Source organism: Meles meles, chromosome 17 (genome assembly GCF_922984935.1).
Source record: "Meles meles chromosome 17, mMelMel3.1 paternal haplotype, whole genome shotgun sequence".
NCBI lineage: Eukaryota > Metazoa > Chordata > Mammalia > Carnivora > Mustelidae > Meles > Meles meles.
In genome coordinates this window covers 61,894,514-61,920,077 of record NC_060082.1, presented here as the reverse complement: position 1 = coordinate 61,920,077, position 25,564 = coordinate 61,894,514, and the positions used below count along the sequence as shown (strand labels likewise).

Genomic DNA, 25,564 nt, shown 5'->3' with positions numbered 1-25,564 from the left:
TGTGTATATCTATCTATCATCTATCTATCTATCTATCTATATATATAGTGCCAAAAAGACATAGACTGTTAACAGTAGTTACCTCTGAATAGTCGGAGTTCAGTCTTCCTGAGGACTTTTGTTTCCGTCTCCATCCATTTCTGTGTTTACCTATGGTCACTACAAAATATGCAGGACAAAAATATGTATTTCTATTATAATGAGAAAATACACATTTATTTAAGAGGCACAAGGACATCTTGACTTGTCACGAACAGGTAATCTGAGGAAGAAGGACAGGACATCTGGTCTAAGCAGAAATTCTACCCAAGGATGACAAAGTAATTACCAGGAGCATTTCCGTAGTTGTTATTCTTTAGGAGCCAGATCGAAATACAAAGTATACAGTTTGTGGGGGGGAGGGATGAGCAGGACTTGTGGTGCATTAGGACCCCTGCCGTTAACCACCAGCTCATTTAGAGGAGATGGGATGTGCCGAGTAGAACAGAGGGAGCAGATGGTCTGCGGTCCACTCACAGTCGTGATCAAAAGGTCACTCAACCCGAGAAGATTTGATGGATAAAGTCAGTGCCCTTTTCAAACAAAAGGTGCTTTGAATCATTACAGTTTCCACTGAAAAGGGATTTCTCAGGTGGTCTGATAATTTCTAGAAAGCTACTAGCAGCATTTCACCAGTATCACAGAGAGACCTGAAAATTCAAAGTTTCAGAGAAAGTATTTATATCACTTGAAGAACTAATGAAGACCGGCGGATAAAAATACAATGGCATGGAGATCAGGGTACGATATCTGGGTTATGCCAACCCAGAAGTGCTTTTGCCAAAAATGTTTGTAAACTCTACACTGCCTTAGAGGAATTTCGAAGCAGAAAATGTGAGTCCACGTCTAATGGAGACAGACTCCCAGTGGAATGGGCTGGGTTCACTATGACTGACACACTTCTTGAGCCAAGCCTCCGTAACGGAGGATCTAGTGCCCAGTGAGCAGAAACACCTCAGCCTGGAGACCAGCGGTAGGTGGTGTGCATAGAAAAGGAACCCAACCCCTAAAGAATCACTGAGAGGCAGTGAATTCAAATTTCCTTCTGGAAGGTCATTGGATCATCAGCTGTGGTGGTGGGCATGTTCCTACCGAGCCTTCTCAGTAGCTTCTTCTCATGAAGGTACGAGGGCAGTGAGCACCCACCTCAGTGGGAAAGAGTGATCCCCGAAGGTAGGGCAGGAAAAAGCAAGGAGGCTGGGAGGGCACCAGTGTGCGGACAAGTCAGATACCCTTCTTTGTGTCTTTGTGGAATTTTGATCATCGAGAATCAGCAGAACAGAAATGAAAAATATATATCACCTAGACAGATACCCAAAGATTTATGAAGGCGTACATATTTTATAAAGTCACCGCATTTTTTACTCCTGAAAACTAATCAAGCAGAGCAGTGGGGAGCTATAGCGTGTTCTGCTGAGGTGCTTTTGAAAGCTAAATAAAGCAAATGTTTGGAAAACAATGTTCTAGGGGAGATGATTCATTATACAGTAGGTACAAAGAACTAAAGAAAGTCCTTCAAGACTCAGAGGAAAGGACAGTGCAAACTTCAGAGCTTTGAATCCTCTGTTTGCAGAACGGATGGAAGTGAGCAGGAAGGAAAGCTTCGTTGTAATGAACAAGTGATCCTGGAACTGTACACAGAGGTGAAGACTCAGAACCGATAAAGCAAGACCAGGGCTTAATGACATTTAGCTTCTTCAAATAAGACCCACTTCCTTCTTCCCATCACTCATTCCATAAATACTTAATAGATACTCTCCAGGTACCAGGCTCTGCAAGGTTTAATAATATCACTGCCTCCCAGTGCTCTGACAGATTGACCCGGCACAAGTGGAGTAAGACTTTTTGGACAAGTGTGAGTAGGACGTTTCCCAACCCACCTGCTATACTGGACCCCTCTCCCTCTCCCCGCCTGGGCAGATTTAATGATTTTCATAGTACTGCATTCCTATTTCCTATTGATTCTGTTCCTATTGTGGCTCCCTTTTATTTTACAGAAAGATGTTCAGCGTTTTGGTCTATCTCCCCACTGGTCTCTAAGCACCGCGGGCACAAGGACAAATGTCCTTGCATTCGTACTCCTTAGCTAAGAGCGTGTCTTACACAGGGCAAACACTCTGCAACTATCTGAGACTGAGCTCTGCTAACAGGTCTTGATGCCTTGAGCCTCAGTTTCTTAACTAGTGCCGTGGATAGGACAGTTAGGCAAGAGTGCTTGACAAAATCCAACACTTGACACAAGCAGGTGCGTGTGGTGACACAGGCCTGCTGAGTGCTCTGGACCTCCTTCTCCTGGTAACATCAGTTAATTTCTCTTTTGGAAGTCACCTTTTACCGCTCTTAAGTCGTGTGATTCCAGTGGCGCTGAGACGGCCTGTCTCTTCTCCCAGCCCTGCTTTCTAGGCTTGGGCATAACCAAAGCCGGGTGGATTAGAGCCAGTAAACCCTTGTCCTGGGCCTTTTGTTGAAGCAGTTGAGAAAAGGCTCCCTCGTCCCATGGAAGTTGCTGAGTGATCAGATAGTAACTTTTGAGCTGCCAAGATGGCCCACACACAGCCTGCCTACAGACACTTCATGTCAAGTGTTGGTGATATCATTTGTTCTCTTAGATCCACCCCTGCTGAAATCCTTAAGCTACCCCTGAACTTTCCAGGTATAAGAGAGTGCACCACTTTGCCAGGGCTCCTGCGACAAAGAACCACATACCAAGTGGCTTAAACAATAGAGATTTATTATCTCACAGTTCCGGAAGATAGAAGTCCAGGATCAAGGTGTTGGCAAGTTGGTTCCTTCTGAGGGCTGTGAGGGAGGGATGTGTCCAGGGCTCTCCCCCTGCTGGCTTGTAGACGGCCAGCTTCTCCAGTGTCTCTGACATTGTCTTCCCTCTATACACATCTCTGTATCCACATTCCCCTTTCCATAAGGACCTCAGTCACAGTGGTGAGATCCCACTGTAATGACCTCATTTTAACTTAATTATCTCTGTAATAATCCCATCTCCAAATATGGTCACCTTCTGAGGTACTGGGAGTTAGAGCTTCAAAGTCATCTTTTTTGAGGGGGATAGAATCCAACCCATAACAGAGGGAATAATGTCCCTTTTTATAAGAGCTTGTTTAAGTTGGGTCTCTGTCATTTGCACCTAAAAGACTTCTGCTCAGTGAATTTCAATTTCCATTCCTTACCTAAGTAGTCTTTTAGGTCTCGGCAGGTTTCCAGAAATGGGTGATAATATGCACAGGCACGATTTTTATTTCACCAATTCACTTCCTTCTGAGGAGTTCTTGAGGGAAAGCTGAGGTTCAGATGAGTTGTGCAGGAAGGGACCTGGGCTCTCATTTTGATACTTCCGTTATGAATGAAGTTGGCCAAATCAACTACAAAGAGAACAGCACTTTCGTTTTAAAGGGAAGTAGCATAATGCTGTAAAAAGCCATTAAGTTAAGGAGGAAAATGTCTTCTTAGATAAAATATTCTGACTCTACCATTTGTTCTATGCTATTATGTGAGCCCTTGAACAGAGCTAAAAACCTTCCTTTTTATGAAAATGACAAACCTGAACTCTCACTAAGTGACAGTGAAGACCAAAAAAAAAAAAAATATGTGTGAAAGCTCTCAGCCTGGTATGGATCACTACACACTATTAAATATCTTGGGCCTTCTTTTTTTTCACTTAACCAATATTAAGACATCGTATTTGCTTTACATACAACATCTCACTTAACCTTCACAATCCTGTTAGATCTCTTACCCACCCCAGCTTCAGATAAACTGAAAAATAAGGAGACGAGGACATTTTCCCCAAGTCAGCTGATTAATAGCCCACGGGAGGCGCAGACCAGATGGGAATCCAGGTAATGTAGGTCCCGAGCCTATGCTCTTCACCAAGCGAGGCGTTACATAAGGAACAGCAGACGACAGCTACGGAGATAAAATATGCTTGTAGATGTACAAAAGAACAATGGGAAAATTGGCCACAGATGTTTGGTAAAAATATTTATTAGATTTTAAATGGTGAGATTAAAGCCTGTGTTTATCATCTGCTTCTGAAAATAGAATTGCTGGCTGAGTAAGTGCCCCGGAGGCTGAAAGACCAGTAAGTGGACACGAATTCATTATTCTTTCATTCTGAGAGCAGCTGCTTCGTGCACAGCCTGGCTCTCTCAACACAAGGACCACTCGTCCCCTCGTAATCAGTGTGACTCCTTTGTTCAAGCCCAGCCTCTCCATCTTGTATTTCTCCACACTAAGCAGGCTGGTACTGGTTGTTCTCCTCACTCCATTGATGTATTGACATCTGCTTCGTGTTTCGGGTTGAATTTCACTGAGTTTCTCAATGGCAGTGTCCCTTCGAGCTGTCTGGTGAAAGAGTGTCCTCCATCAGCTTACCGCCTTGGAGCTATCATCCTGCCGTCTTATTGTGAGCCACAACTTCCCACTCAAGTCAAAAAAGGCCACATCTATTTTTACCTATGGTAGGACTGATCCTGAGTTCACCAGGAAAGGGGATTGCATCTTCTCAACTTTGGTTTTCCTAATTAAAACAAAACAAAACAAAAACAAAAACTAGAAGCTTTGAGATGAGCGAGTAACCTGGGGCAGGGAAGGTCTTCTGGGAGGGCTGAGTGGGGGTAACATGTTATGTTTATTTGGGGATAATTGACTTAGCATTTGTGCATCTTTCTGTGTATATTATACATTAATTTAAAAATACACAATAATGAATGGAAGAATTTGAGAAAGCAAAACAAACAATTCTCCCTCTGCCTCCAGACAGTTCTGTCAAGACATTTTACCATAAGGGAAGCAGAGAGATGGGACAAAAGCTGAAGGGGTATTTTAAAGATGGGAGAATATGACTGTTTGGGAAACTCCATTTACTCATATTTGCCACAAAAGAGAAACACCTGTCCTGTTATTTACTTAATAGATTTTCTTTAAATTGACTCATTTTTTAACTTATTTTTTTTGAAAAGCAAATTTCATAAGTATCACTTGCCATAACAGAAGTAACTAAAAATGCAATGAAAACAAGTCATTCAATGAAAATAATTAAAAACAATTAAATGGAATAAAAACAAGTCAGATTGGACTATAAAAACGGACACCTAAAAATAAGTTCCTCAGTCAGAAAACTAGAGCGCTCAATGACCGTTCTCTTCTGTTGTAGGACAGCAAGCTTCTTGTCTCGCGGAGTCAAAGAAGAACCTCACAGACACAAAAGCGTGAAGTGAAGTGAAAGTTTAGTAACTGAAGGTAAGAACAGAAAGGAAAGGAAAAGCTCTGTAGCATGAGAAGGGTCCCAAATGGGCTGCCACTGAGGGCTTTTAGTGACAGTCTTACTGAGAACTGACTGGGAAGCTTGTGGCCTTGAGACTCTTCCGCCATCTCGGTTTGTTCCCTTAGCTCTTGTTTAGCTCTGTCTCAGCCTCTCCGGGAACCCAGTCAGGGGAGTCAGGGGCCTCCTGTCTCTCCTGTCTATCCCTTCCCCTCTTCCCTACTCATAGACAGGACCTGTAGGTAAAAAGAGTTATCAAGGAATGAGGAGTGACTCACTGCATACTTTTTAATTCGTGGGGGTTAGGGATAGGCAAGTCTCCAAGGAAGCGAGGCTTTCAGGATCTTGAGGGGCCAGCTGCTACCAAGATAAGATTCCTTTTAAACATGAAGGCCCTCAGGCTGCCACAAGTTCCTTGAGGAAGGTCAGGGATCTGTCTGTGGACTGCAAGCTGGAAGGAGATTTTAATTTAAGCGACTTTTTTTTTTTTTTTGCCTTTGTTTCCTGCATCAGTTCCATGTCTATATAACAACCACACTGTTGCTCATCCTTTTCACCCTTACACGGTAAGCATCCTGCTTCTCACACATTCGTGCTGAGCTCAACAGAGAAGCGAAGTGAAATCACAGTCCCCACAACTCTGTGACAAAGAACGCTGACCTTCCCAGCAACTCAGGTCATTCCCTGTTCTATGTCTCCATGGTGTGGAAGGAAATTCGGTGCTGAGCAAAAGCTGCCCATGCTGCCAAGGGGGTATTTCCACCTCTTTTCTTGGAAGATGCTCATTTTTATCTAAGTGTGCGGGGTGGGGGGGAGCACACGCTCTTCAGCTGTTGCTCGAACACCCTGCCTGCAACCAGACGAAGGGGGAGGGGCATCCCAGAGGGGCCCTGAATGATCACCCCTGTTCCGCATTGTAGAAAACTTGACTCCATAACCACAGAGGTAGTATTTTCCAAATTAAAAGTGGGAGTACATGACCTTTCAACAAACTAAAAAAAAAGAGCTGCCCAGAAAAATCTAGAATGCATAGTGCTGTATCTAAGACATTCATTGATTAGTCCACAAATTCTGACATATTTTTATCAGCATCAGAGCTAGACACCAGGGATATGAAAATTAGGAGACTTGATCCTTGCCCCCAAGGTAAGGTTTCCAGATAAAAATATGGAATACCAAGTCAAATTTGAATTTCAGATAAACATGGATTTTTTTTTTAGTATATGTCCCAAATATTGCTTAGACATACTAAAAATGTATCTTTGGCTTGTTTGAAATTCAAATTTAACCGGGTCTGTATTTGCTAAATCTAGGGACAAAATCGATTAAAATAGAGAACATGAGATATGTCAGGGTGAAGGGGTCATTGTAGGGTGTTTGGGTGCGTTTAGGGAAAGCTTCAAAAAACAGTCTTCAGCTAAGAACTTCGGGGCTGTACCACTCATTGCAGAATTTAACAACACACCACCATGATTTGTTCTTTGACTTTTAAAAGGATACGTGTTTTACCTGTATAATCAGAGCCTGAGTTGCTTGAGGACAGGGACCATTTCTTTGTGTTCCCCATTCCACCTCGTATGACAGGGACACCTAACACATGTCACTGCCTGAATTGACTCAAATGGTTCTATCCTCCCAAAAAGTCAAAGGATTCTCTTCAGTGAAATGTAACTGGTGTTTTCTAAAAGTTCCAGGCTTCCAATGCTGCAGCGGAGGAGAATCCAGTCTGACACTTGGGAGTCAAATTAGAGGTATGGGCTGATCATAGCATGGCAACCTCCTGTGTTCGCTTCATGATGGATTCCATGGAGCTGGGCATCTTTCCAAGGTCGGGGTTCCTTCCTAAGAACCCCAAGTATGGCAGATTCTTGGTTGAACCACAGCGGAGCAGTCCAATGACTGTAAGAACAGTTTTCTACAAACACGCCCCGCCCGCACTTAAGCTCCTCTTGCCCCTCCTGCAGTTTGGAACTGTTCCCCATTGAACCCTGTGGTCAGTTCCAAGCTGGCCCAGGGTGAGGTCTACCCATCGCCAAGGGAAGATAGCTCCGCTAGCCTCAGCTCTAACCACCAGACCTGGGGAGGAGGCAGCCCTGTAGCCATTGAGCACAGAGCCCAAGAATGGCACCGTTCCAACAATTTCTAAGGTAAAATGGGTTTTGATAGATGTTATTTGAAAATCATGAAGACTTTAAAAGAAGCATGAGAGAAACGTACAGATCGTGAAATGGGAGCTTTTTTTTTTTTTTTTTTTTTTTTTTTTAACACAAGCTTCTTTCCCCTCAGCTCTTTAAGTTGAGTAGGAATTATCACTCCTGCTCACCCCTGGGCCCAGAACACACTCCCTGGTCTGGGCTGAGGTTCTTCCCCATCTTTTTTTTTAATCACAATATCCTTAAGGGAAGAGGACAGATACAAGGTCTAGAGCATCATGAGGACAGGAAGCCTCACCCCAGTGACCACCAGAGTCTGAAACGTCTTTCAAGTCTGTGCACCATAGGGCTTATTTTCATTATTTGGCTACAAAGCCTGCCCGCCTCGGACCCCATTTAGGTCAAAGATGAATGAAGCTGGACGCTAGGTAAAGCGGTAAGGACAGTTTTAATCAGTGATACACTATTGCAACAGGGAACACCAGTCCTGCTCTTAACTGGTTTGTACTTGGGGGGGGGGGGCGCAGGGGGATGGTTGTTTTCAAGAGGGAACGGCGGAGCGGCAGGGGCGGAATGAAGGCTCAGCAGATTCAAGGAGGTGAAAATGACAAAAAGAAGGGAGTGTCACCTGGGAGCGTGAACCAGCGATTGTAGAAGACGGGCTCCTACCTCCTACAGACCCTGGGAGAAGAGACCCTGCCCTCAGGGGTTGGCTGGGACAAAGTAACTTCTGTCGCAGCCTTGAGGTTCATCAGGCAGGCAAGTTAAAGGTGGCCAAGGGCATCCTGGGGATGTGGCCTTGAGCTGTTGGGAACTGCGGTAGTGTTTTGTTCAAGCCTTTCTGGGCCAAAGATGAGGCCCCGCAGAGAGGAGGGCTTACGGCCCTGTGGGTAGAGTGGGGTCCAGGAGCGACTCTGTCCCTTCCTAGCTGAATTCCTTACTAACCGCCCCTCTCTCCTCTCCCAAAGTCTCCGGGAAGGGTCCAAAGAATGTTATAACTCAAGCCGTATCTTCTGTTTCCCTGCAGCCCGCCGCGCAGGGGTCTCTGGAGACCCTTGGGGTCAAGTGCACACCGCAGTGACTAAGGGACTAATTTGGGACAGTGATCTTTCAGGTTGTTTTAAAAACCCATACAGACGCGCGATGGCGCTCCTTAAACCACCGCAGCCCTGACTTGAGGCCGCCTTCAGCGGAGAACTACAACTCCCAGCAGCCCCGGCGAGAGTGGAAATGACCAACTTCCGGGCGCCGTCTCCCGTGGGCCAGCAGCTCCAGCTCCGCCGCCGCCTTCCGAAGCCGCGCGGTATCCAGGCAGGCGCAGCGGCAGGGGTCGCCGGGCCGCGGCCACCATGGCGTCCGGCGAGGAGCGGGGCTCAGGTTCCGGAAGCGGAGGTCGCGAGAAACGTCACTTCCGCTGGGGCGGGACTCGGGCTCTCCCGCGCAAATTGAAAAGCCCTCGGTGCGCGGTTGCCACCCGGCTCCCGCTGTCCCGCGCCGCCTGCCTCGGGCACTCTGGCCCAGGTGAGTTGGGGGCGTCGGGAGCAGGTTTCGGACCCTGTGCCCACCCTCGCCGGAGCGGACGGGGAGAACCGTTCCCGGGAAGGGAGCGGAGCGGGCTGCGCGTGGCCCCAGGGTGGCGTCCCCTCGGGACTCTGGTCGCCCGGGACCGGGAGGTCGCCCGGGGGTCCGGCGGGATCTTCCCGCCCCGGCCGCAGGATCCCGAGTCGCGCTGCAGGCCCGGCCAAGGCTGCCCCGAGCGCGGGGACGGTCCGCGGGACTCCTGCAAGGCTGCTGCCCAAGCTAGCAGCCCCGCTTTCACGCGCAGCGCCGACTCTTAAATGAGGAAAAGCGAATTTTCTTCTTGATGCCTTGCAGGCGAAAGGAAACCCGTCTCCTGGAATGGGCTTGCTGGCCACTCGTGCACGGCCGGTGGACAGGATTGAAGCGGGGACGTCGCCGGTGTGGTCGTACCTAGCGTGTGGCGGGCGGGCGCACTGAGATGATGCCCGCTGTTTGGCCCCCGGTCATTCCTCTCCGCTGAAGAGGAGACGTTTAGGCGAGCGTATTTACCCAGCTTAGAAGAGACGTACCGGTTTCCCTCGAAGGGGAAGAAAACTCTTTTTAGAGGCATTATCTGAGAGGTAGGAGGCTAATTGCCTTTGTCCAGCTGTGGCTTGAGAACACCTGCATGCGAATTACCCGCGGTATTTAAGAGTCAGAATTCCCCACCTGGCTTCACAACCTGGCGAATGCGCTGCTGTCCTAGAGCTCAGAGCTTTGATACAGTATCCAGGTGAGGCTGACTTCTTACCCTGTTCTTCCTTGTGTCCCCCACCTCCGCCCCGACTTAATGTTTGCTGGGAGGCGTTTATGTTATGAAATGCGAAGCAGCTGTTCAGCCCCGGTGCTTTTCCTTTTTATCTTGAGGAGTGGGGCTGACCCTTGAACCACAGCGGTTAGAACTGTGAGGGTCTCCGGATTCGTGGACTTTTTGTCGACTAATGCAGTACAGTACTGTAAATGTATTTTCCTTGTGATTTTCTTAATGCCATTTTCTTCTCTCTGGTTTATTTTATTTTAAGAATACAGCGTATAATACACATAACGTACAAAATATGTGTTAACCGAGTTTATGAAATCGGTAAGCTTCTGGTTATTAGTAGTTAAGTTTTGGGGGAGTCACAGATCATATGTGGATTTTCTGCTGGGTGGGGGTGGAAGCATACAACCCCCCTCCTTGTTCAAAGGGTCAACAGTAGTGCTTCTGAAAGGTCTGAGCCAGCTCCAGAATTTCTGTAAAGAAGACTTCCAGGCTTCTTCCTGGCTAGGAGGTAGATCTTAACAATGCCTTTCTGGAGAGATAGAGATTCATGCGCTTTTAGCACTTGCTGTGTGCCTAGGCTTGGAATGCATGTCCTGATTCCAAGGGGGAAAGCACTTTGGAAAGAATAAGCCATTGTGGAACTGTCAGGTGAGGTTAGCATAAATACCGTGGCCTGGAACTTCCAGGCAGAGAGGAGCCCAGTTAACATATTAAAGAGCAGTGATTCTCAAATATCAAGCAGTAACAGTTGCTCTATCCATTTCCGAGCTCTTTTTCTTATTTTTCTAAAACTTTTGAGTAAATGTATTTTGCTCTAAATGTTGCTGTTTTTCCTTTCTCCTCTCACATCCCATAGTTGGCGCTATGGGGATACACGGACTACTGCAGTTTATCAAAGAAGCTTCCGAACCCATCCACGTGAGGAAGTATAAAGGACAGGTAGTAGCTGTGGATACATACTGCTGGCTTCACAAAGGAGCTATTGCTTGTGCTGAGAAACTAGCCAAAGGTGAACCTACTGAAAAGTAAGTTGGGACCTTGTATTAATTCTTTGCCAACTAAGAATCAGACTTATATTGGGATCATTTTCATTCAATGCCTGGTTTATCAAGAAATGAAACTGACAACATTGCCAAATCAGGAGCGACTTTATTCTGTGATGTAGTATCAAGACACTAAAAGACAAAACCCAAGGACTGTGTCTTTTATTTTTTACCTAAGAAACTGAGCCCTGTTTGCAAAACAAAACAGTTGCTTCAAAGGGACAAGGTGTTCTGACTCCCCTTTACTGTACTTGGGGCCCAGAGTGGTGGGCCTTGCTGATATCCAGTCATAACTCTGACCTCATCTGAGTCATGTTCCATGGACTAATATATTCTCTATTTTTTTACATAGAAACATTAGAAAAAGAAGCAAGTATAATTTCAGAACAGAGATTTCCCAGAGCTATGTGATTACTATTACGAATTTTCTTTCTTGCAATATGTAATTTATCTCCTAGAGGAAAGGCTCCCAGATTCTTAATGTGATTTACTTAATCACAATGAAAAATAGGTAAAATGTATCAATGCTGTTTGTTTACTGGAGGAAAGAGGGAAAGGCTTTATTGAATGGTAAATGTTTCGGGCTTTCATTCTACTCCAATTAATTTGACCAAAAGTGACCTGGACCAGACAGTTCATGTGGGATCTGAAGGAGCCTGGGCCCTGCTGCCACTCCATCTGCTGGTTTCATTTATTTATTTGTTTGTTTGTTTGTTTCATTTATTTGTTTGTTTATTTAGTTAGTTATTTGACAGAGATCACAAGTAGAGAGAGAGGAGGAAGCAGGCTCCCCGCTGAGCAGAGAGCCCGATGCGGGGCTCGATCCCAGAACCCTGGGATCATGACCTGAGCCGAAGGCAGAGCCCTTAACCCACTGAGCCACCCAGGCGCCCCTGGTTTCATTTTTTTTTTTTTTTTTTTTTTTTTTAAGGCCATTTCTTTTCTGCCACTGAATTTGAGTAACTGCAGGTAGCTAAAGACTGCAAATTTTTCATTCTACCTGTAGTGTTTCTTTGAATAGCTCTTCACAGGTGAAGAGCTTTCTCCAGTCTTTTGTAATCTTGGGGATTCCGAGATTTTTGACTAATTGGAAGAATTGTCCAAAATACAGAAAACATCTTTTTTTAGAGATGTCATTGATGCTTTCCCCAGACCTGCCCTGTAGTAATTTATTGAACTAAAAAGTTTCAGGACTTCTACGAAGTACTGTGGACTTTAATTTTTTTTTTCCTCACAGCAACTAATAAGTCACATTTGATACAGTTTACTTTTCTTTCTTATCCACCTTTGGATGGGGATATTAACCAGAGAAGGTGAGAAAATTTGGATAAGTGTATGATAAGCCGTTTTGACCATTATAAGGAACGAGGTAGATCTAATACACTGACTTGGAAAGATTTCGGCAACAGGGGTCTGATGTTTGGATTCTGTCTGGTGAAAAAAATATGTGAATTTCCTTTGAGATTTATTATGGTTTTGTATTGGCTTTCCCCTGCTTTTTACATGATACTTCCTTAGTAGGCCCAGAATTCGTACAAAGTCACTGTTCTGTAGACCAATTTGTGTCTTGCCACTGGTTTACAATAAAAAGAAGGACCACATAATGAGTCTTGTGTTAAGATGAGTGTATGTGCTTTAAAAGTTATCTTTTAATACTATGTCTATTTCTGTTCGTTAGTTAAAGTATCCTTTTCTTTATAAATGATGGAAGTTGTAATGTGGCTCTTTTGGTTAATTGTGTTGCTGGAATAAAACGTGATACAGATCCTTGTTTGGATCCTAGACTGTTGGGGCGGTGGAGTGATGGAGCAGTGTTGTGCTGGAGCCCGCTCATGGGAGTTTGCTCTATAACACCTTCTCTCAGTTTAGCGTTTGGTGATCCCACCTTGGTGGTTTATTCACCATTGTAACATATTCGTGTCAGGGAAATTGACAAATGCTAGGGAGCAGACATCCCTTCCCCCAGAACTGGCTGTTAAACCTTTACCAGGGCACCGCTGCTTATAAGAAATACCAGGACAATTGGACAAAGTTTAATATACACTGTATATTGGATGATATTTTATTGCTTTTAAGTACCTCTGGTGCGATAATGTATTGTTGGAGGAATCCAATATTTATTGTACCATTCTTTCAACTTTTCAGTAGACTGGAAATTTTTCGAAGCAAAAAATAAATATGGATATATATATAGGGGAAAAAGGCAAGATTTGGAAGCACAAAATATCAGAACTGGAAGGGATGTCAAAGCCTTTTCGTCTGCAGATAAGAAAAGCAGGATTGGGGGGGTAGGGGGATAGGAGAAGAATAAATGAAACAAGATGGGATTGGGAGGGAGACAAACCATAAATGACTCTTAATCTCACAAAACAAACTGGGGGTTGCTGGGGGGAGGTGGGATTGGGAGAGGGGGAGCGGGCTATGGACATTGGGGAGGGGAGGCGAACCATAAGAGACTATGGACTCTGAAAAACAACCTGAGGGTTTTGAAGGGTCAGGGGTGGGAGGTTGGGGGAACAGGTGGTGGGTGATGGGGAGGGCACGTTTTGCATGGAGCACTGGGTGTTGTGCAAAAAGAATGAATACTGTTACGCTGAAAAAATTAATAAAAAGGGAAAAAAAAAATCCCTGAGGCTCGAAAAAAAAAGAAAAGCAGGATTTACAGTGTCAAGTAACTCACCAGCTGTCACAGACCATAGGATCCAAGGCAGGATTTGAACCCAAGTCTGAATTAGAGTTTTCATTTCCTGTGAAAGCATTTGCTAAAAAAAAAAAATTTAGTAAAAACCTCTTTTCATAATCTGTCTCAACTGGTTTTAAAAAGAGCAAGAGTAGGGGCACCTGGGGGTCTCAGTTGGTTAAGTGACTGCCTTCTGCTCAGGTCATGATCCCGGAGTTCTGGGATCTGAGTCCTGCAATGGGCTCCCAGCTCCATGGACAGTCTGCTTCTCCCTCTGACCTTCTTCCCGCTCGTGCTCTCTCTCACATAAATAAATAAAAACTTTAAAAAAAAAGCAAGAGTATTACCTTACAAGATGCCCTGACCCTAAATGCATTTTTCTTTATTTTCATAGGTATGTAGGATTTTGTATGAAATTTGTAAATATGTTACTCTCTCATGGGATCAAGCCTATTCTTGTGTTTGATGGATGTACTTTACCTTCTAAAAAGGAAGTGGAAAAGTCTAGAAGAGAGTAAGTTGATTCTCTATCTATTCACTCTCTAATTGTGTTAAGGCCTGATGCTGTAATCTGTATACCAATTTTTTTTTTAATTTTAATTTGTTGAGGCTTGCTTTATAAGCCCAGTACTTGAACAAATTTCTTTAAATTTGTTCCATGTGTGCTGGAAAGGAATGTGTATTCTCTAGTTATTAAGAGGAAGATTGTATATCGACCAGTCAGTCAAGCTTATTGATTATGGTGCTCAAATCTATCTTTACTGTTTTGTGTCATAAATTACCAAGAATTGTATGTTAAAATTTGGTACTGGATTTGTCATTTACCTTATAGTTCTGTCCACTTCTGTTTTGTTTATTTTGAAGTGATTTTATTGGTTGCATTCAAGTTTAGAATTAGTTACATTTTTGTGGTAACTGAAACAATATGTAGTGACTCTTTTAATCTCTAGTTATGCTTTTTTTTCCCTAAAGTCTATTCTGATATTAGCATACCCATAACTTTTCTGTTTCTACTTTTTTTTTATTTATTCACCTTTACTACATTCATACTACATTACTGTATTTTTATTTATTCAGCTTTACTATATCATTGGTTTTTTAGGTTTGCCACTTAAAAAGAACACATTACTGTGTGTGTATGTGTGTGTGTGTGTTTTAAGATTTATTTATTTGAGAGAACATGTGTATTTGAGTGGGGGAAGAGAGGCATAGGGAGACACAGCAAGAGAAGGAACATAAGCAGGGGGAGTGGGAGAGGGAGAAGCAGGCTTCCTGCTGAGCAGGGAGCCTGATACTGGGCTTGATTCCAGGACCCTGGGATCATGACCTGAGCCAAAGGCAAACACATGACAACTAAACCACCCAGGCGCCCCAGGAGGCTCTGATTCTTAAAGCCAGAACTTTAAAAATTTTATTTGCAAAGGTGTATCTGAAAATGTCTGAGCCCACATTCTATTACAAATATACAGTTTACTAAATATACTCTTAATAAAAAGTTAGTAGGTTCTAGTTTAGTTCTAAAAGGATGGGTGGCGGTCCCAAGCTAGTATGGCTAAGGGACTAAGCCAAACCAGATCCCATCTGGGTATCCCACACCACGTTCTTAATTCTAATTGCAGATTATTATTTTCTCTTGCTAAGCTCAAAAACAGCAAAAAAACCCAACACCAACAAAAAGTTACAACTATATATCTCTGACCCATGAGCTCTTTTTGTCTTTGTAGAATCAGCTTTCCCTGTGCCATTGAGAGAGGCACTTAAAATCCTTTTCTCCAGGTCTCTTCATCTGTGGAGCCCGGTCTAAAAGTGAAACTAGGGAATGTGTGTGTTTGTGTGTGCGTGCACTTACTTAAAGATCAAAACCTCGTGGGTTCTGACTGTTTCTTCTGGTTCAGACGGCTGTGGGGCATCTTTATCTCCTTTCTTCCATACTGAGAACCTTATTTTCGAGGGCATGGGGGGGATGAAGTTACAGTATCTAATAATGACTCACTTATCTCATCCCAAAATAAGTATTTTATTACACCCAACAGTAGATTCAGAATAAAATACTGATACTACCATTACCAATACGATTATTGAAAACAGTTAAAATGTCTTTCTTTCTTCCTCTCGCTTTTCCCATTTTAAAATCAGTCGTTCTCTGTTGTCAGAATGTGTGCTGCCTCTGTCTCCCTGTTTAACTGTATTTAGGATTAATTCTGCAAATCACCACATTCTAACCGTATTTACGATTAATTCCACAGATCACCACGTTCTTGATTGTTAGAGACCGTTCTTATGCATATGTTACTTTGGGTTTTTCTGAAATTAGATCTGGTAGATCCCACAGGCTCACAGGAAGTATTTCTTTAGTTCTTCATATGTTAATAACTGGACACCTTTATGCTTGAAAGTTCCTTTTGATGGTGTGGAAGCCTTGATTCCCATTTTCTTAAGTGTCTTAGTTACTCCATTTTCTTTTGACATAAAGCATTTCTGTGGAAGTCTGAGGATAAGCTTGTGGTCGTGTGTATGATAAATCACTTGTATTCCTTTTACCTGAGAGCCCAGCAGATCTGGGTTCATGTTCTCAGGGACCTGGTAAAGACTATCAGATGAATCACACTCCCGCCCAGGAAAATTTCTTGAATTACCGTTTTATTATGGTTTCTTGAGTCAGCCTCTTGTTGTTGTTTTTTTTTTTTTTCCCCTTGCAGAAGACGACAAGCCAATCTTCTTAAGGGAAAGCAGCTACTTCGTGAGGGCAAAGTCTCAGAAGCCAGAGAATGTTTTACCCGTTCTGTCAATATCACACATTTGATGGCCCACAAAGTTATTAAAGTAAGCCAAATGAGAAAGCCGAAGTAACATGGCTAAGTTCATCAAAACTAATTATGAGTCATTTACTGGTGGGGGAGCAAGAAAGTGAAGGGAGGGAAATTATTCTAGGCCTAACTTCAAGGAAGTGCCGGTCTCAGGAGGAAGAGAGCAGCGTCTTTCAGCAGAGCAAAAGAGTGCAACAGTCTCCAAGGGAGAAATCCTAAGGACGAAGGGATGCCCTCCCTTTTAGGTATTTGAGCTTGGTGGGCACCTTCTTCTGTAGAGATGGAAGGGATGGTTCTTGGAGGGCCAGTCTCACCCCGCTGCCGTGTAGTCGTCAACACTTACCACCTCCACTCCTGATGGCCGTGGGATCTGCCAAACCAGCCTCCCTGGCTCAGGACCTCTCAGACCCCTAGTCTCCTCAGCCTGCTTCTGCATGGACGCGTCTTACCACCATAGATCTTTGCACAGCCGGCAGCCCCAGCCCTCAGAACCCCTGCTTCAGGCCTCTGTTCAGATGGTGTGGTAAACACGGGAAAATCAATACAGTGATTTGTAGTTTTATCAAAACAGTGTAATATAGACTTTTGTAGTCTGAAAGGAAAATGTTGTTTTTACGGGGAAAATATACTCAGAGCTCCAAACAAATGTCCTGTAAGCTTTGAGAGCCTAGGCATCTTAAGATGCAAGCTTTCTACCGTTTGAAATAATTAACTTTCTGGCTTGTGATTATTTTTCTCCCTCTGAATGTACAGCAGTATTTTCTCCTAGAAATTGATTTTTTTAAAAAGATGGCTATATGATTGTGGCATTGTGGCTGTATGATTAGTTCAGTATATGCTAGGCCTAGAAGTAGAAAAACTTACGCCGAAGGAAATGATTTCTGAAAATAACACAAGCAAGTACATGGGGGCTGGTGATGAGATGGGAAGTTGCCTAGCGCTTTCTAGACGCCGTGCTGGAGACTGACTCCGACCTTCTCTGGCAGGCTGCTCGGTCCCAGGGAGTTGACTGTCTCGTGGCTCCGTACGAAGCAGATGCGCAGCTGGCCTATCTTAACAAAGCTGGTGTTGTACAAGCTATAATCACAGAGGACTCTGACCTCCTCGCTTTCGGCTGTAGAAAGGTACTTGACTCCCAACTACTATATGCTGCTTTTCCGTGCCGTTGGCGGTGGTGTAAAGTGAGGAAATAACTATTTTATTGAATACTTGCCGTTAATATCTACTTACAATGCTAATAATTATTTTATTTAAAATGAAGGGTTTTGCTGCTTGACATTTGTGTAATCTGGGCACTTTTTCAGAATAAGCCCTTAAGGTTAGAAGGTTTAGTAGAGAGTAGACTTACTTTTTTTTTCTTAGGATTTTTATTTATTTACTTGACAGAGATCACAAGTAAGGCAGGGGGCAAGGGGAGTTGGAGTAGGCTCCCTGCTGAGCAGAGAGCCAGATCCGGGGCTCGATCCCAAGACCCTGAGATCCTGACCTGAGCCGAAGGCAGAGGCTCAACCCACTGAGCCACCCAGGCGCCCCAGACTTATTCTTATTTTTGGTATAACTTATATGCTTTGCATTTGTCAATTAGGTGAGTTACATAACTTATCCAACCAGATGCTTTGCAGTTAGAATTATGTATAAAACTGTTTAATGGAAAATGTTACCGTGATATTGTAACAGGGGAATTAAGATACAAAACTACAAAATGATCTCATTTTTGTTAGTGCCAATGTTGTTTATGTCATCTGTATTTTTCATAGATGACTCGATCTGTCAGAGGGTTAGTGCTGGGTGACAGTGATAGATGAGAGATGTCAGGCAACTTCTGTTTTCTTCTTCCTGGATTTCCGTGTTCTCCAAATTTTCTATGATGCACATGTATTACTTTAAGGATAAGAAAAAGGGATTTTTGTATGAATTGCTGTTTGATTGCCATGAAAACCCTGGGTGTCATTCAGAGGTAAGAGGAGCAGAAAGGGCATTCTTTCTCCTAGAGTCAGAACAAGGGAGTCCCGGCAGGTGACCTTCTCTGTCGTCTGTGCTTCAGTTTACTTTATTTGCAGATTTCACAGTAATTATCTGGCTTGCCTATCTCTCTCCTCTCTCAGTGCGATGATAAAGAACAAGAAAGAATTCTTAGGAATATCACAGTGGATTAGATAATGAAACATTAAAATGAGCCTTATAGGTGTTAAAAATTTCCCTTTTGAAGGTGATTTTAAAAATGGATCAGTTTGGAAATGGACTAGAGATTGACCAGGCGCGGCTGGGCATGTGCAGACAGCTTGGGGACGTGTTCACGGAGGAGAAGTTCCGCTATATGTGCATTCTCTCCGGCTGTGACTACCTCTCCTCGCTGCGTGGGATTGGGTTAGCAAAGGCCTGCAAAGTGCTAAGACTAGCCAATAATCCAGACATCGTGAAGGTAAGAGTGAGTCACCCACTGTCCTGTTGAATTTCTGGAGCATTTCTTACATCATAGGTGACCACTTCAGAATATATATTTTAAATATTTTATCCTGTCGATAACCCATATTGTGTCATCAAAAGGACAAAATGACTAAAACACTAGAATTTTGCTTTTGGCAACTTTTTAAAATGAAGACCAATATAAAGAGATTTAAGAGCAAAATGTCCTAGGTAGAATTAATGTTAAAATGTATAGTCTTCCAATTTCTGTGCTATTCTCTGTAGTAGTGGTTCTCACATTTTTTGGTGTCGGGATCCCTTTACACTCGAAGCTCTTGGTGGCAAAATTTTTGTTAAATGGGTTATAGCTGTTGATATTTACTGAATCAAATTCAAACGGATAAAATGTTGGCTATTTTAAAGCTAATAATAAATTCATTACATGTTAGCATACGTAGGATATTTTAATGAAAAGTAGCCCTGTCCTCTGAAAAGGTGAAAATTATAACGGGAATTGCACATTTATGTAAATCTCTTTCACATGGCTTGATAGAAGACCGCTGGGTTTCTTCTCTACTTCCTCTGACGCAGTAGCCCGTGTCCCGTGTCCTCCGGAAAACTGAGGCTCCTGCGTCACCGCTCTGTCGCTTCTCTGATATCTTTACCTTCAAAAAAAAGAAAAGAAAACTAGGATATGTTGAAGAAGCTCATTTTGCCATCGAGCCGCTCTCTGCTCGGGTAATCGTCAGGAGAGGTAGCGGCAGAGCGGGAAGGGAGCGGCGTGCACTGACCAGCGGGGGCTCCAGGGCCAGACTTCGCTCTCCGGCTCTCCGCTCGAGTGTGTGAGGAAGTGTTTAAACCACTACCGGCTTTAACCATCCGTGACTCTAACCAGAGTTAGAATGTTGGCCTCATTTTTAATTCTCAGGTTTTGTATGTTTGTATTTTGCTTTTTGGATGAACGGGACTTTGAGGGTGAGGAATGTGTCTTAATGTCACACCTGGAATATAAACTGGGTGTGTAACTGACAGGTTCATTCTTTGGGTTAATTATAGAAAAATCAAGGAAAATGCTGTTACAGAGATAGTTTTTAGTGATATGAAATGGCCACGCTTGCTGGTAGAGGCTTTCAGTACGGATGTGATCAATAGATTTTGTGTCTCCTCAGCCTTCTCTAATGTGAACGACATGATCTTGGTGACGCTGCTTTCCCAATTCTGTATTTGCAGATAACTAGTAAATATTTTTACGTCCATTATTAGGTCATCAGGAAAATCGGACACTATCTTAAGATGAATATAATAGTACCAGAAGATTACATCAAAGGATTTATTCGAGCCAACAATACCTTCCTTTATCAGCTAGTTTTTGATCCCATCAAAAGGAAACTCCTCCCTCTGAATGCCTACGAAGACGACATTGATCCTGAAACACTAAGCTACGCTGGGCGGTATCCTTTCTGAACCAGAACAGTAGAATTTTGCACTTCCATATTTTTATGGTGGTATTTTTAGTGAGGCATTCAGTAAAAAGCCTGCAAATTGTTTTTGCCTTTTTTTTTTTTTTTTAAATAGTGAAGCTTATGTTTTGTTCATTTTAGTTACTGTGCTGGTGAAAATTCAGAGCACCATTTTGTTTATACACCTGCGGCTCATCCATTATAATGTGCTCATTTCTTAGGATGCCTCGACAGAAACACACACTGAGTCGGTCACTGAAGGTACGCATTCCCAAGGTGGCACTTCTCGGCCAGCAAGCTCCCACTTCCCGGGAGGGCACTGCGGATGTGTGAGCACGCCAGCTGGGGATTCCCTCTCTGTCCCCCTTGGAAGGAAGTCTGTGACTTGGGGCTTTGCTTCCAAAAATAGCCAGCCCCCACAATGACAATAGAATACACTTTTTTTTTTTTAAATTTATTTTATTTTATTTATTTATTTGACAGAGACACAGCAAGAGAGGGAACACAAGCAGGGAGTGGGAGAGGGAGAAGCAGGCTTCCCACTGAGCAGGGAGCCCAATGCAGGGCTCTATGCCAGGACCCTGGGATTATGAGCTGAGCCGAAGGCAGTCGCTTAACCAACTGAGCCACCCCGGCATCCCTAGAATACACTTTTCGATCTTGTATGTTACTGTTCAGTTGTTAATAAAGGCATTTTTCCTTAATCTTAACCAACCTAGGTATTTTGATGATTCCATAGCTCTTCAAATAGCCCTTGGAAATAAAGATATAAACACTTTTGAACAGATTGATGACTACAATCCAGACACTGCTATGGTAACATCTTAAGGACTCTTTTTTTTAATGACTTCACTTTTATTTTATTTATTTTTATTTATTTATTTTTTCAAGATTTTATTTATTTATTTGCCGGAGAGAGAGAGATCACAAGTAGGCAGAGAGGCAGGCAGAGACGGGGAAGCAGGCTCCCTGCTGAGCAGAGAGCCTGATGCGGGGCTGGATCCCAGGACCCTGAGATCATGACCTGAGCCAGAGACAGAGGCTTAACCTACTGAGCCACCCAGGCGCCCCATGACTTCACTTTTAAAGAGCACATTTAGTTATGTCTCAGGAACTGTGACTAAAAGATTTTTAGTTAATTTATTAGAGAGAAAGAGCATGAACAGGGGGAGGGGCAGAGGGAGAGGGAAAAGCAGAGTCCCTCCTGAGCAGGGAGCCTGATGCTGGCCTCGATCCTGGGACTCTTGAGCTCATGACCCAAGCTGAAGGCAGGTGCTTAACCAACTGAGCCACTCTAGTGCTCAAGGAACTAGGACTAAAGGCAAATCTTCATTTAGTATGAACTAAGCACTTTTATGTCCCAGAGTGGACGTAAGTGTGGTTTAAAACAACTTGACGCTAGAGAAATTATCTATCTAAGAACATAGGTATATTGGTCCATTTCCTTAAATTAAGCAACCACATGATCTATCACCAGGCCTTTAGACATGAACATTTTGTCTGGATCTACAAGCATTTGATGCCTTTCTTCTTGTCCCAGCCTTTCACCTCCGACATTTGGTATAGTTGAAGGTTCAAACCTAGAAACATGGGAAGTAAACGCTGTTTTCTCTCTCACTCACAAGCACTGCACAAATATTAGTGCATGGCCCTGAGCTGTGTCTCTGAGCCCTTTCCTGTTCTGCTTTTTCCCGGGTGCGCATATCCCTCCTGACACACTCCCCCACCATTCTTTCCTTCCTTGGACTCCACTCTTTTCTGCTCCTGTGTATTCCTTAAGTAAGTGCTGATGACTTTACCTTATTTATGCGGAGAACTCGCACATCTTTAACCTAATCTCTAGTGACAGCCACATAGTTCGGAATGTTTCTTGGATCTGTACATGAGTGATTTCCTGTAACTTTCAATCTGTCCCCGGTCTAGTCATTCCTGATCAGCTTTCCTTAGTAACGTTTCTCCTTTTCAGCACTTACTACTGTCTAAGCCGTGTTTCCGTAGTTTACTCTGTGATCCTTCCCAACAGAATGTAGTTTTTATAAAGGCAAGGGTTTTGTGAACTTCACTGCTATATTATGTTTGCCATGTTTATTTGTTGAAGGAATGAATAGCAGTTACATGACCTCTCTGATTCTCAGACTAGAAAACTTGGAAATAAACCTGGGCTTCTCATTCCTTGCTAAGGCCTTTTGCTTCATTTCGTTCTTCTGAGTGATAGTTTCTTCTTTCTCGTCACTCGAATTGGTCTTTTCTCCCTTTGCTCACTAGTTCAGTTCTTGACTGAGCACTTGTTAAGCACTTTAACAAGCATAGGTTAGCTATTGCTCTGGAATATAAAGAAAACTAAAATAGAATTCTTTCTCAGGTGCCTATTGCCTAGGGGACGGAGATGTGGTTATATATATAGAAATGTGGAAATTTCTGTCATAGAGATGTATTCTAGGCTCCAGGAAAAAAGTGGGGGTGGGGGATGTACATAAGTTCACCTAAGGGAAGAATGCTTCCCTTAATAATAATAGTAATAATATAATAATACAATATAATATAATAGTAATAATAGCGAACATTTATTGGGCACTTACTACATTATAAATGCTTTTTTTTTTTTTTAAGGTTTTATTTATTTGAGAGAGAACATGAGGGGAAGGGGCAGAGGGACAAGCAGACTCCCCCTGAGTAGGGAGCACAATGCAGGGCTTCATCCCAGGACCCTGGGATCATGACCTGAGTCCAAGTCAGATACGCAACTGAGTGAGTCACCCAGGCACCCCCATTCTCAATGCTATTCTCAGCAGTTTGCACGCAGTAACTCATTTACTAATCAACAAGCCTGTGAGGTCAGCACTATTATTCCCATTTTACAGAGGAGGAAATGAGAGGGAGGTTAGGTAACATGCCCAGATCACACTTTTAATAAATAGGGGAGCTGTGATCCCAGGCCAAGCTCTGTCTCTCTCCTTGTAAGGAAACTGGTGTCCCGGGTTTGCAAAGATCAGTGGGGATTTTCAGGATGAGATAGATGAGTGATTCCAGGCTGAAGTGAACAACGCGTGCGGCTATGAGTGGCTAATGATGGCTGGCCCAAGAATGTCCCTGTGTGCACTATGTGAAGGAAGCAGAGTTCCCTGAGAAAGAAGACGAGGTGAGCCTGGAGAAGCCGACCAGTGAGAAAGCAGGACCAGTTGAACATTGAAAAGAAATCATTACCGTCAGCTGAAACAACCCAGGCTAGCAAGAGAGCACAAATCCCTAAAGATACTCGGAAAGAACCTTCTGTTCATCAACTCAAATCATGGAAACCTTATACTCAGGTTGCCCTTTTCTCTTTTGTTTTCTCTTTCTAGAACTTCTCTCTTAATTAGACGTTAGATTTCCTAGTCTTCGACTTTTTCTGTCTTATTCATGTCTGTCTTGTGTTTTCTCTGGGAAATGTTTGCCTTCCAACTTCGTACTCTCCAGCATAGTAGCCAGTAGCTACACGTGGCTATTTAAAATAATTCACATTGAATACTATTTAGTATATGTGCTGCCGAAGCGAGCACAACATTGAATAATATTTAAATTTTATTTCTTCTGTTGCAGTGGCCACCTTATGAGGGGCTAACCATATTGGGCAGCTCAGGACATTTCTGTCTTGCTCAAAATTCTGTTGAATTTTTTTCTACTATCTTTTATCTAAGGGTGCTATCTTTAATTGTACTTTATAAAAGATTCTGTGTCACGGATTTCTCTGAGAATATCAATTACAGTTTCTTGCACATGCTCTGTCTTTTGTATTCTCTATTTGCTTTGAATTGGCTTTTTTCAACTTATTTTGGCCTTTTCTCTTTGATGGTGAAGACTCTTCAACATCCGAAGCTTCTTGTCTGGTTGTTCCTATTTGAGAGATGCTCCAAGCCGCTGGAGATTTGTGTGAACAAGCTGGGCTTATAATCTTGGGCTTTACTCTTAGGTGATCTGGCTGCCAACAAGCTGGCTTGATTTTGTTTTCTCTGCACAGTTCCATTTTTCCAGAAAGGGATCCTCCAGTTTCTACTTAGCATGGGTATACGCGGCAGTTTGCATTTTGAGAGAGGAGGTTAGCGAATGCGGGTTGGGGTGGGCCTTTTATTTGATCTCTATCTTTTTAGACAAATGGATTTTCCCATCTTCTGAGCTGCCTACTGTTTCTGGCTAGGTCAGGTGGAAGATAGGGGCCCTGAGGTCAAATAATCCTTGTCTTAGCCCTACCCCCATGTGGGGCTTTCCTGGTACCTGGTGCCTTAAATCCCTGAACTTTTCTCTGGGGCACCTGGGTGGCTCAGTGGGTAAAAGCCTCTGCCTTCAGCTCAGGTCATGATCCCAAGTTCCTGGGATCAAGCCCCACATCGGGCTCTCTGCTCGGCGGAGAGCCTGCTTCCCCTCCTCTCTCTCTGTCTGCCTCTCTGCCTACTTGTGATCTCTGTCTGTCAAATAAATAAATAAAATCTTAAAAAGAAAAAAAAATCCCTGAACTTTTCTCATGATTGTGTAGGAGAGATTGACTCCCCTTTGGGATTTTTTTCTGCAGACACTTGGGTTTGATTTCCTGCTAAGTTCTTAAAATTTCTCTCTGTACCCTGTCTTCGCATGGTTTGGACTGTACAGATATCCTAATTTTACTGCGGATGGAATTTGTCTGCTTATTGTTTTGGGGAGATGGTAATCAAAGGAAGGGAACTGAAAAGTGTTTACTCTGCAATCTTCTTTATGCATTTGACTTACTGCTATGATTATAATTTCATCAGGAATGATTCTTAAGCTAGCCCCTTTGTCTCAGAAACTCTAAAATGGTTGTGTTGAATATGTTAGATATTAAGAAGAATGTTGTGGCTCACTAAGATGGCCATCCTTTTACAGAGAAATTTTTGTAGGAACCATTAATTGTACCAAACTAATTAATTCTTTTTGTTTATCTAAAATTTAGTCTTCCCAGGCTGTTTTCTACTTGCCTATTTCTTTTTTCTAGTAAAACCATCAGTGGGATCTAATGCCATGAGCTATTATGCTTAAGCTCTTTTTTATAAACTTTCACTCAGATATTCTAAATTACCTTCCTTGTTAATTCTCAGATTATATCCTGAATAATATCACCTTGTTTTAATCTTTTTTTATCCTTTCTTTAAGTGAGAGGCTTTGATTAAGATTCCAAGTGTAGGTGGGATTTTTGTCGAGTGGAATCATGCCCTAAGTACCAACATTTTTTTTTTTTTTAAAGATTTTATTTATTTATTTGACAGAGAGAGATCACAAGTAGACAGAGAGGCCGGCAGAGAGAGAGAGGGAAGCAGGCTCCCTGCTGAGCAGAGAGCCCGATGAGGGACTCGATCCCAGGACCCTGAGATCATGACCTGAGCCGA

General features: G+C 43.2%; 1 protein-coding gene across 6 annotated transcripts in view; it reads left to right on the top strand.

Annotated features, from left to right (window-relative positions):
• EXO1 (exonuclease 1) overlaps positions 1–25,564 on the top strand; it is a 55,065-nt gene that overhangs the window by 11,735 nt on the left and 17,766 nt on the right. For 4 of the 6 annotated variants that reach the window (XM_045983564.1, XM_045983565.1, XM_045983568.1 and 1 more), the window contains 11 exons: positions 5,210–5,295; positions 7,006–7,068; positions 8,498–8,991; positions 9,346–9,763; positions 10,650–10,818; positions 13,911–14,030; positions 16,216–16,339; positions 17,310–17,447; positions 18,533–18,745; positions 19,993–20,180; positions 20,909–21,005. In XM_045983564.1, coding sequence (XP_045839520.1) covers positions 10,658–10,818; positions 13,911–14,030; positions 16,216–16,339; positions 17,310–17,447; positions 18,533–18,745; positions 19,993–20,180; positions 20,909–21,005 — 1,041 coding nt within the window. In that variant the 5' untranslated portion in view covers positions 5,210–5,295; positions 7,006–7,068; positions 8,498–8,991; positions 9,346–9,763; positions 10,650–10,657. Of the gene's footprint in view, positions 1–5,209; positions 5,296–7,005; positions 7,069–8,052; positions 8,992–9,345; positions 9,764–10,649; positions 10,819–13,910; positions 14,031–16,215; positions 16,340–17,309; positions 17,448–18,532; positions 18,746–19,992; positions 20,181–20,908; positions 21,006–25,564 lie in introns of those variants that run through there. The other 2 variants (XM_045983566.1, XM_045983567.1) reach the window with 2 other exon arrangements.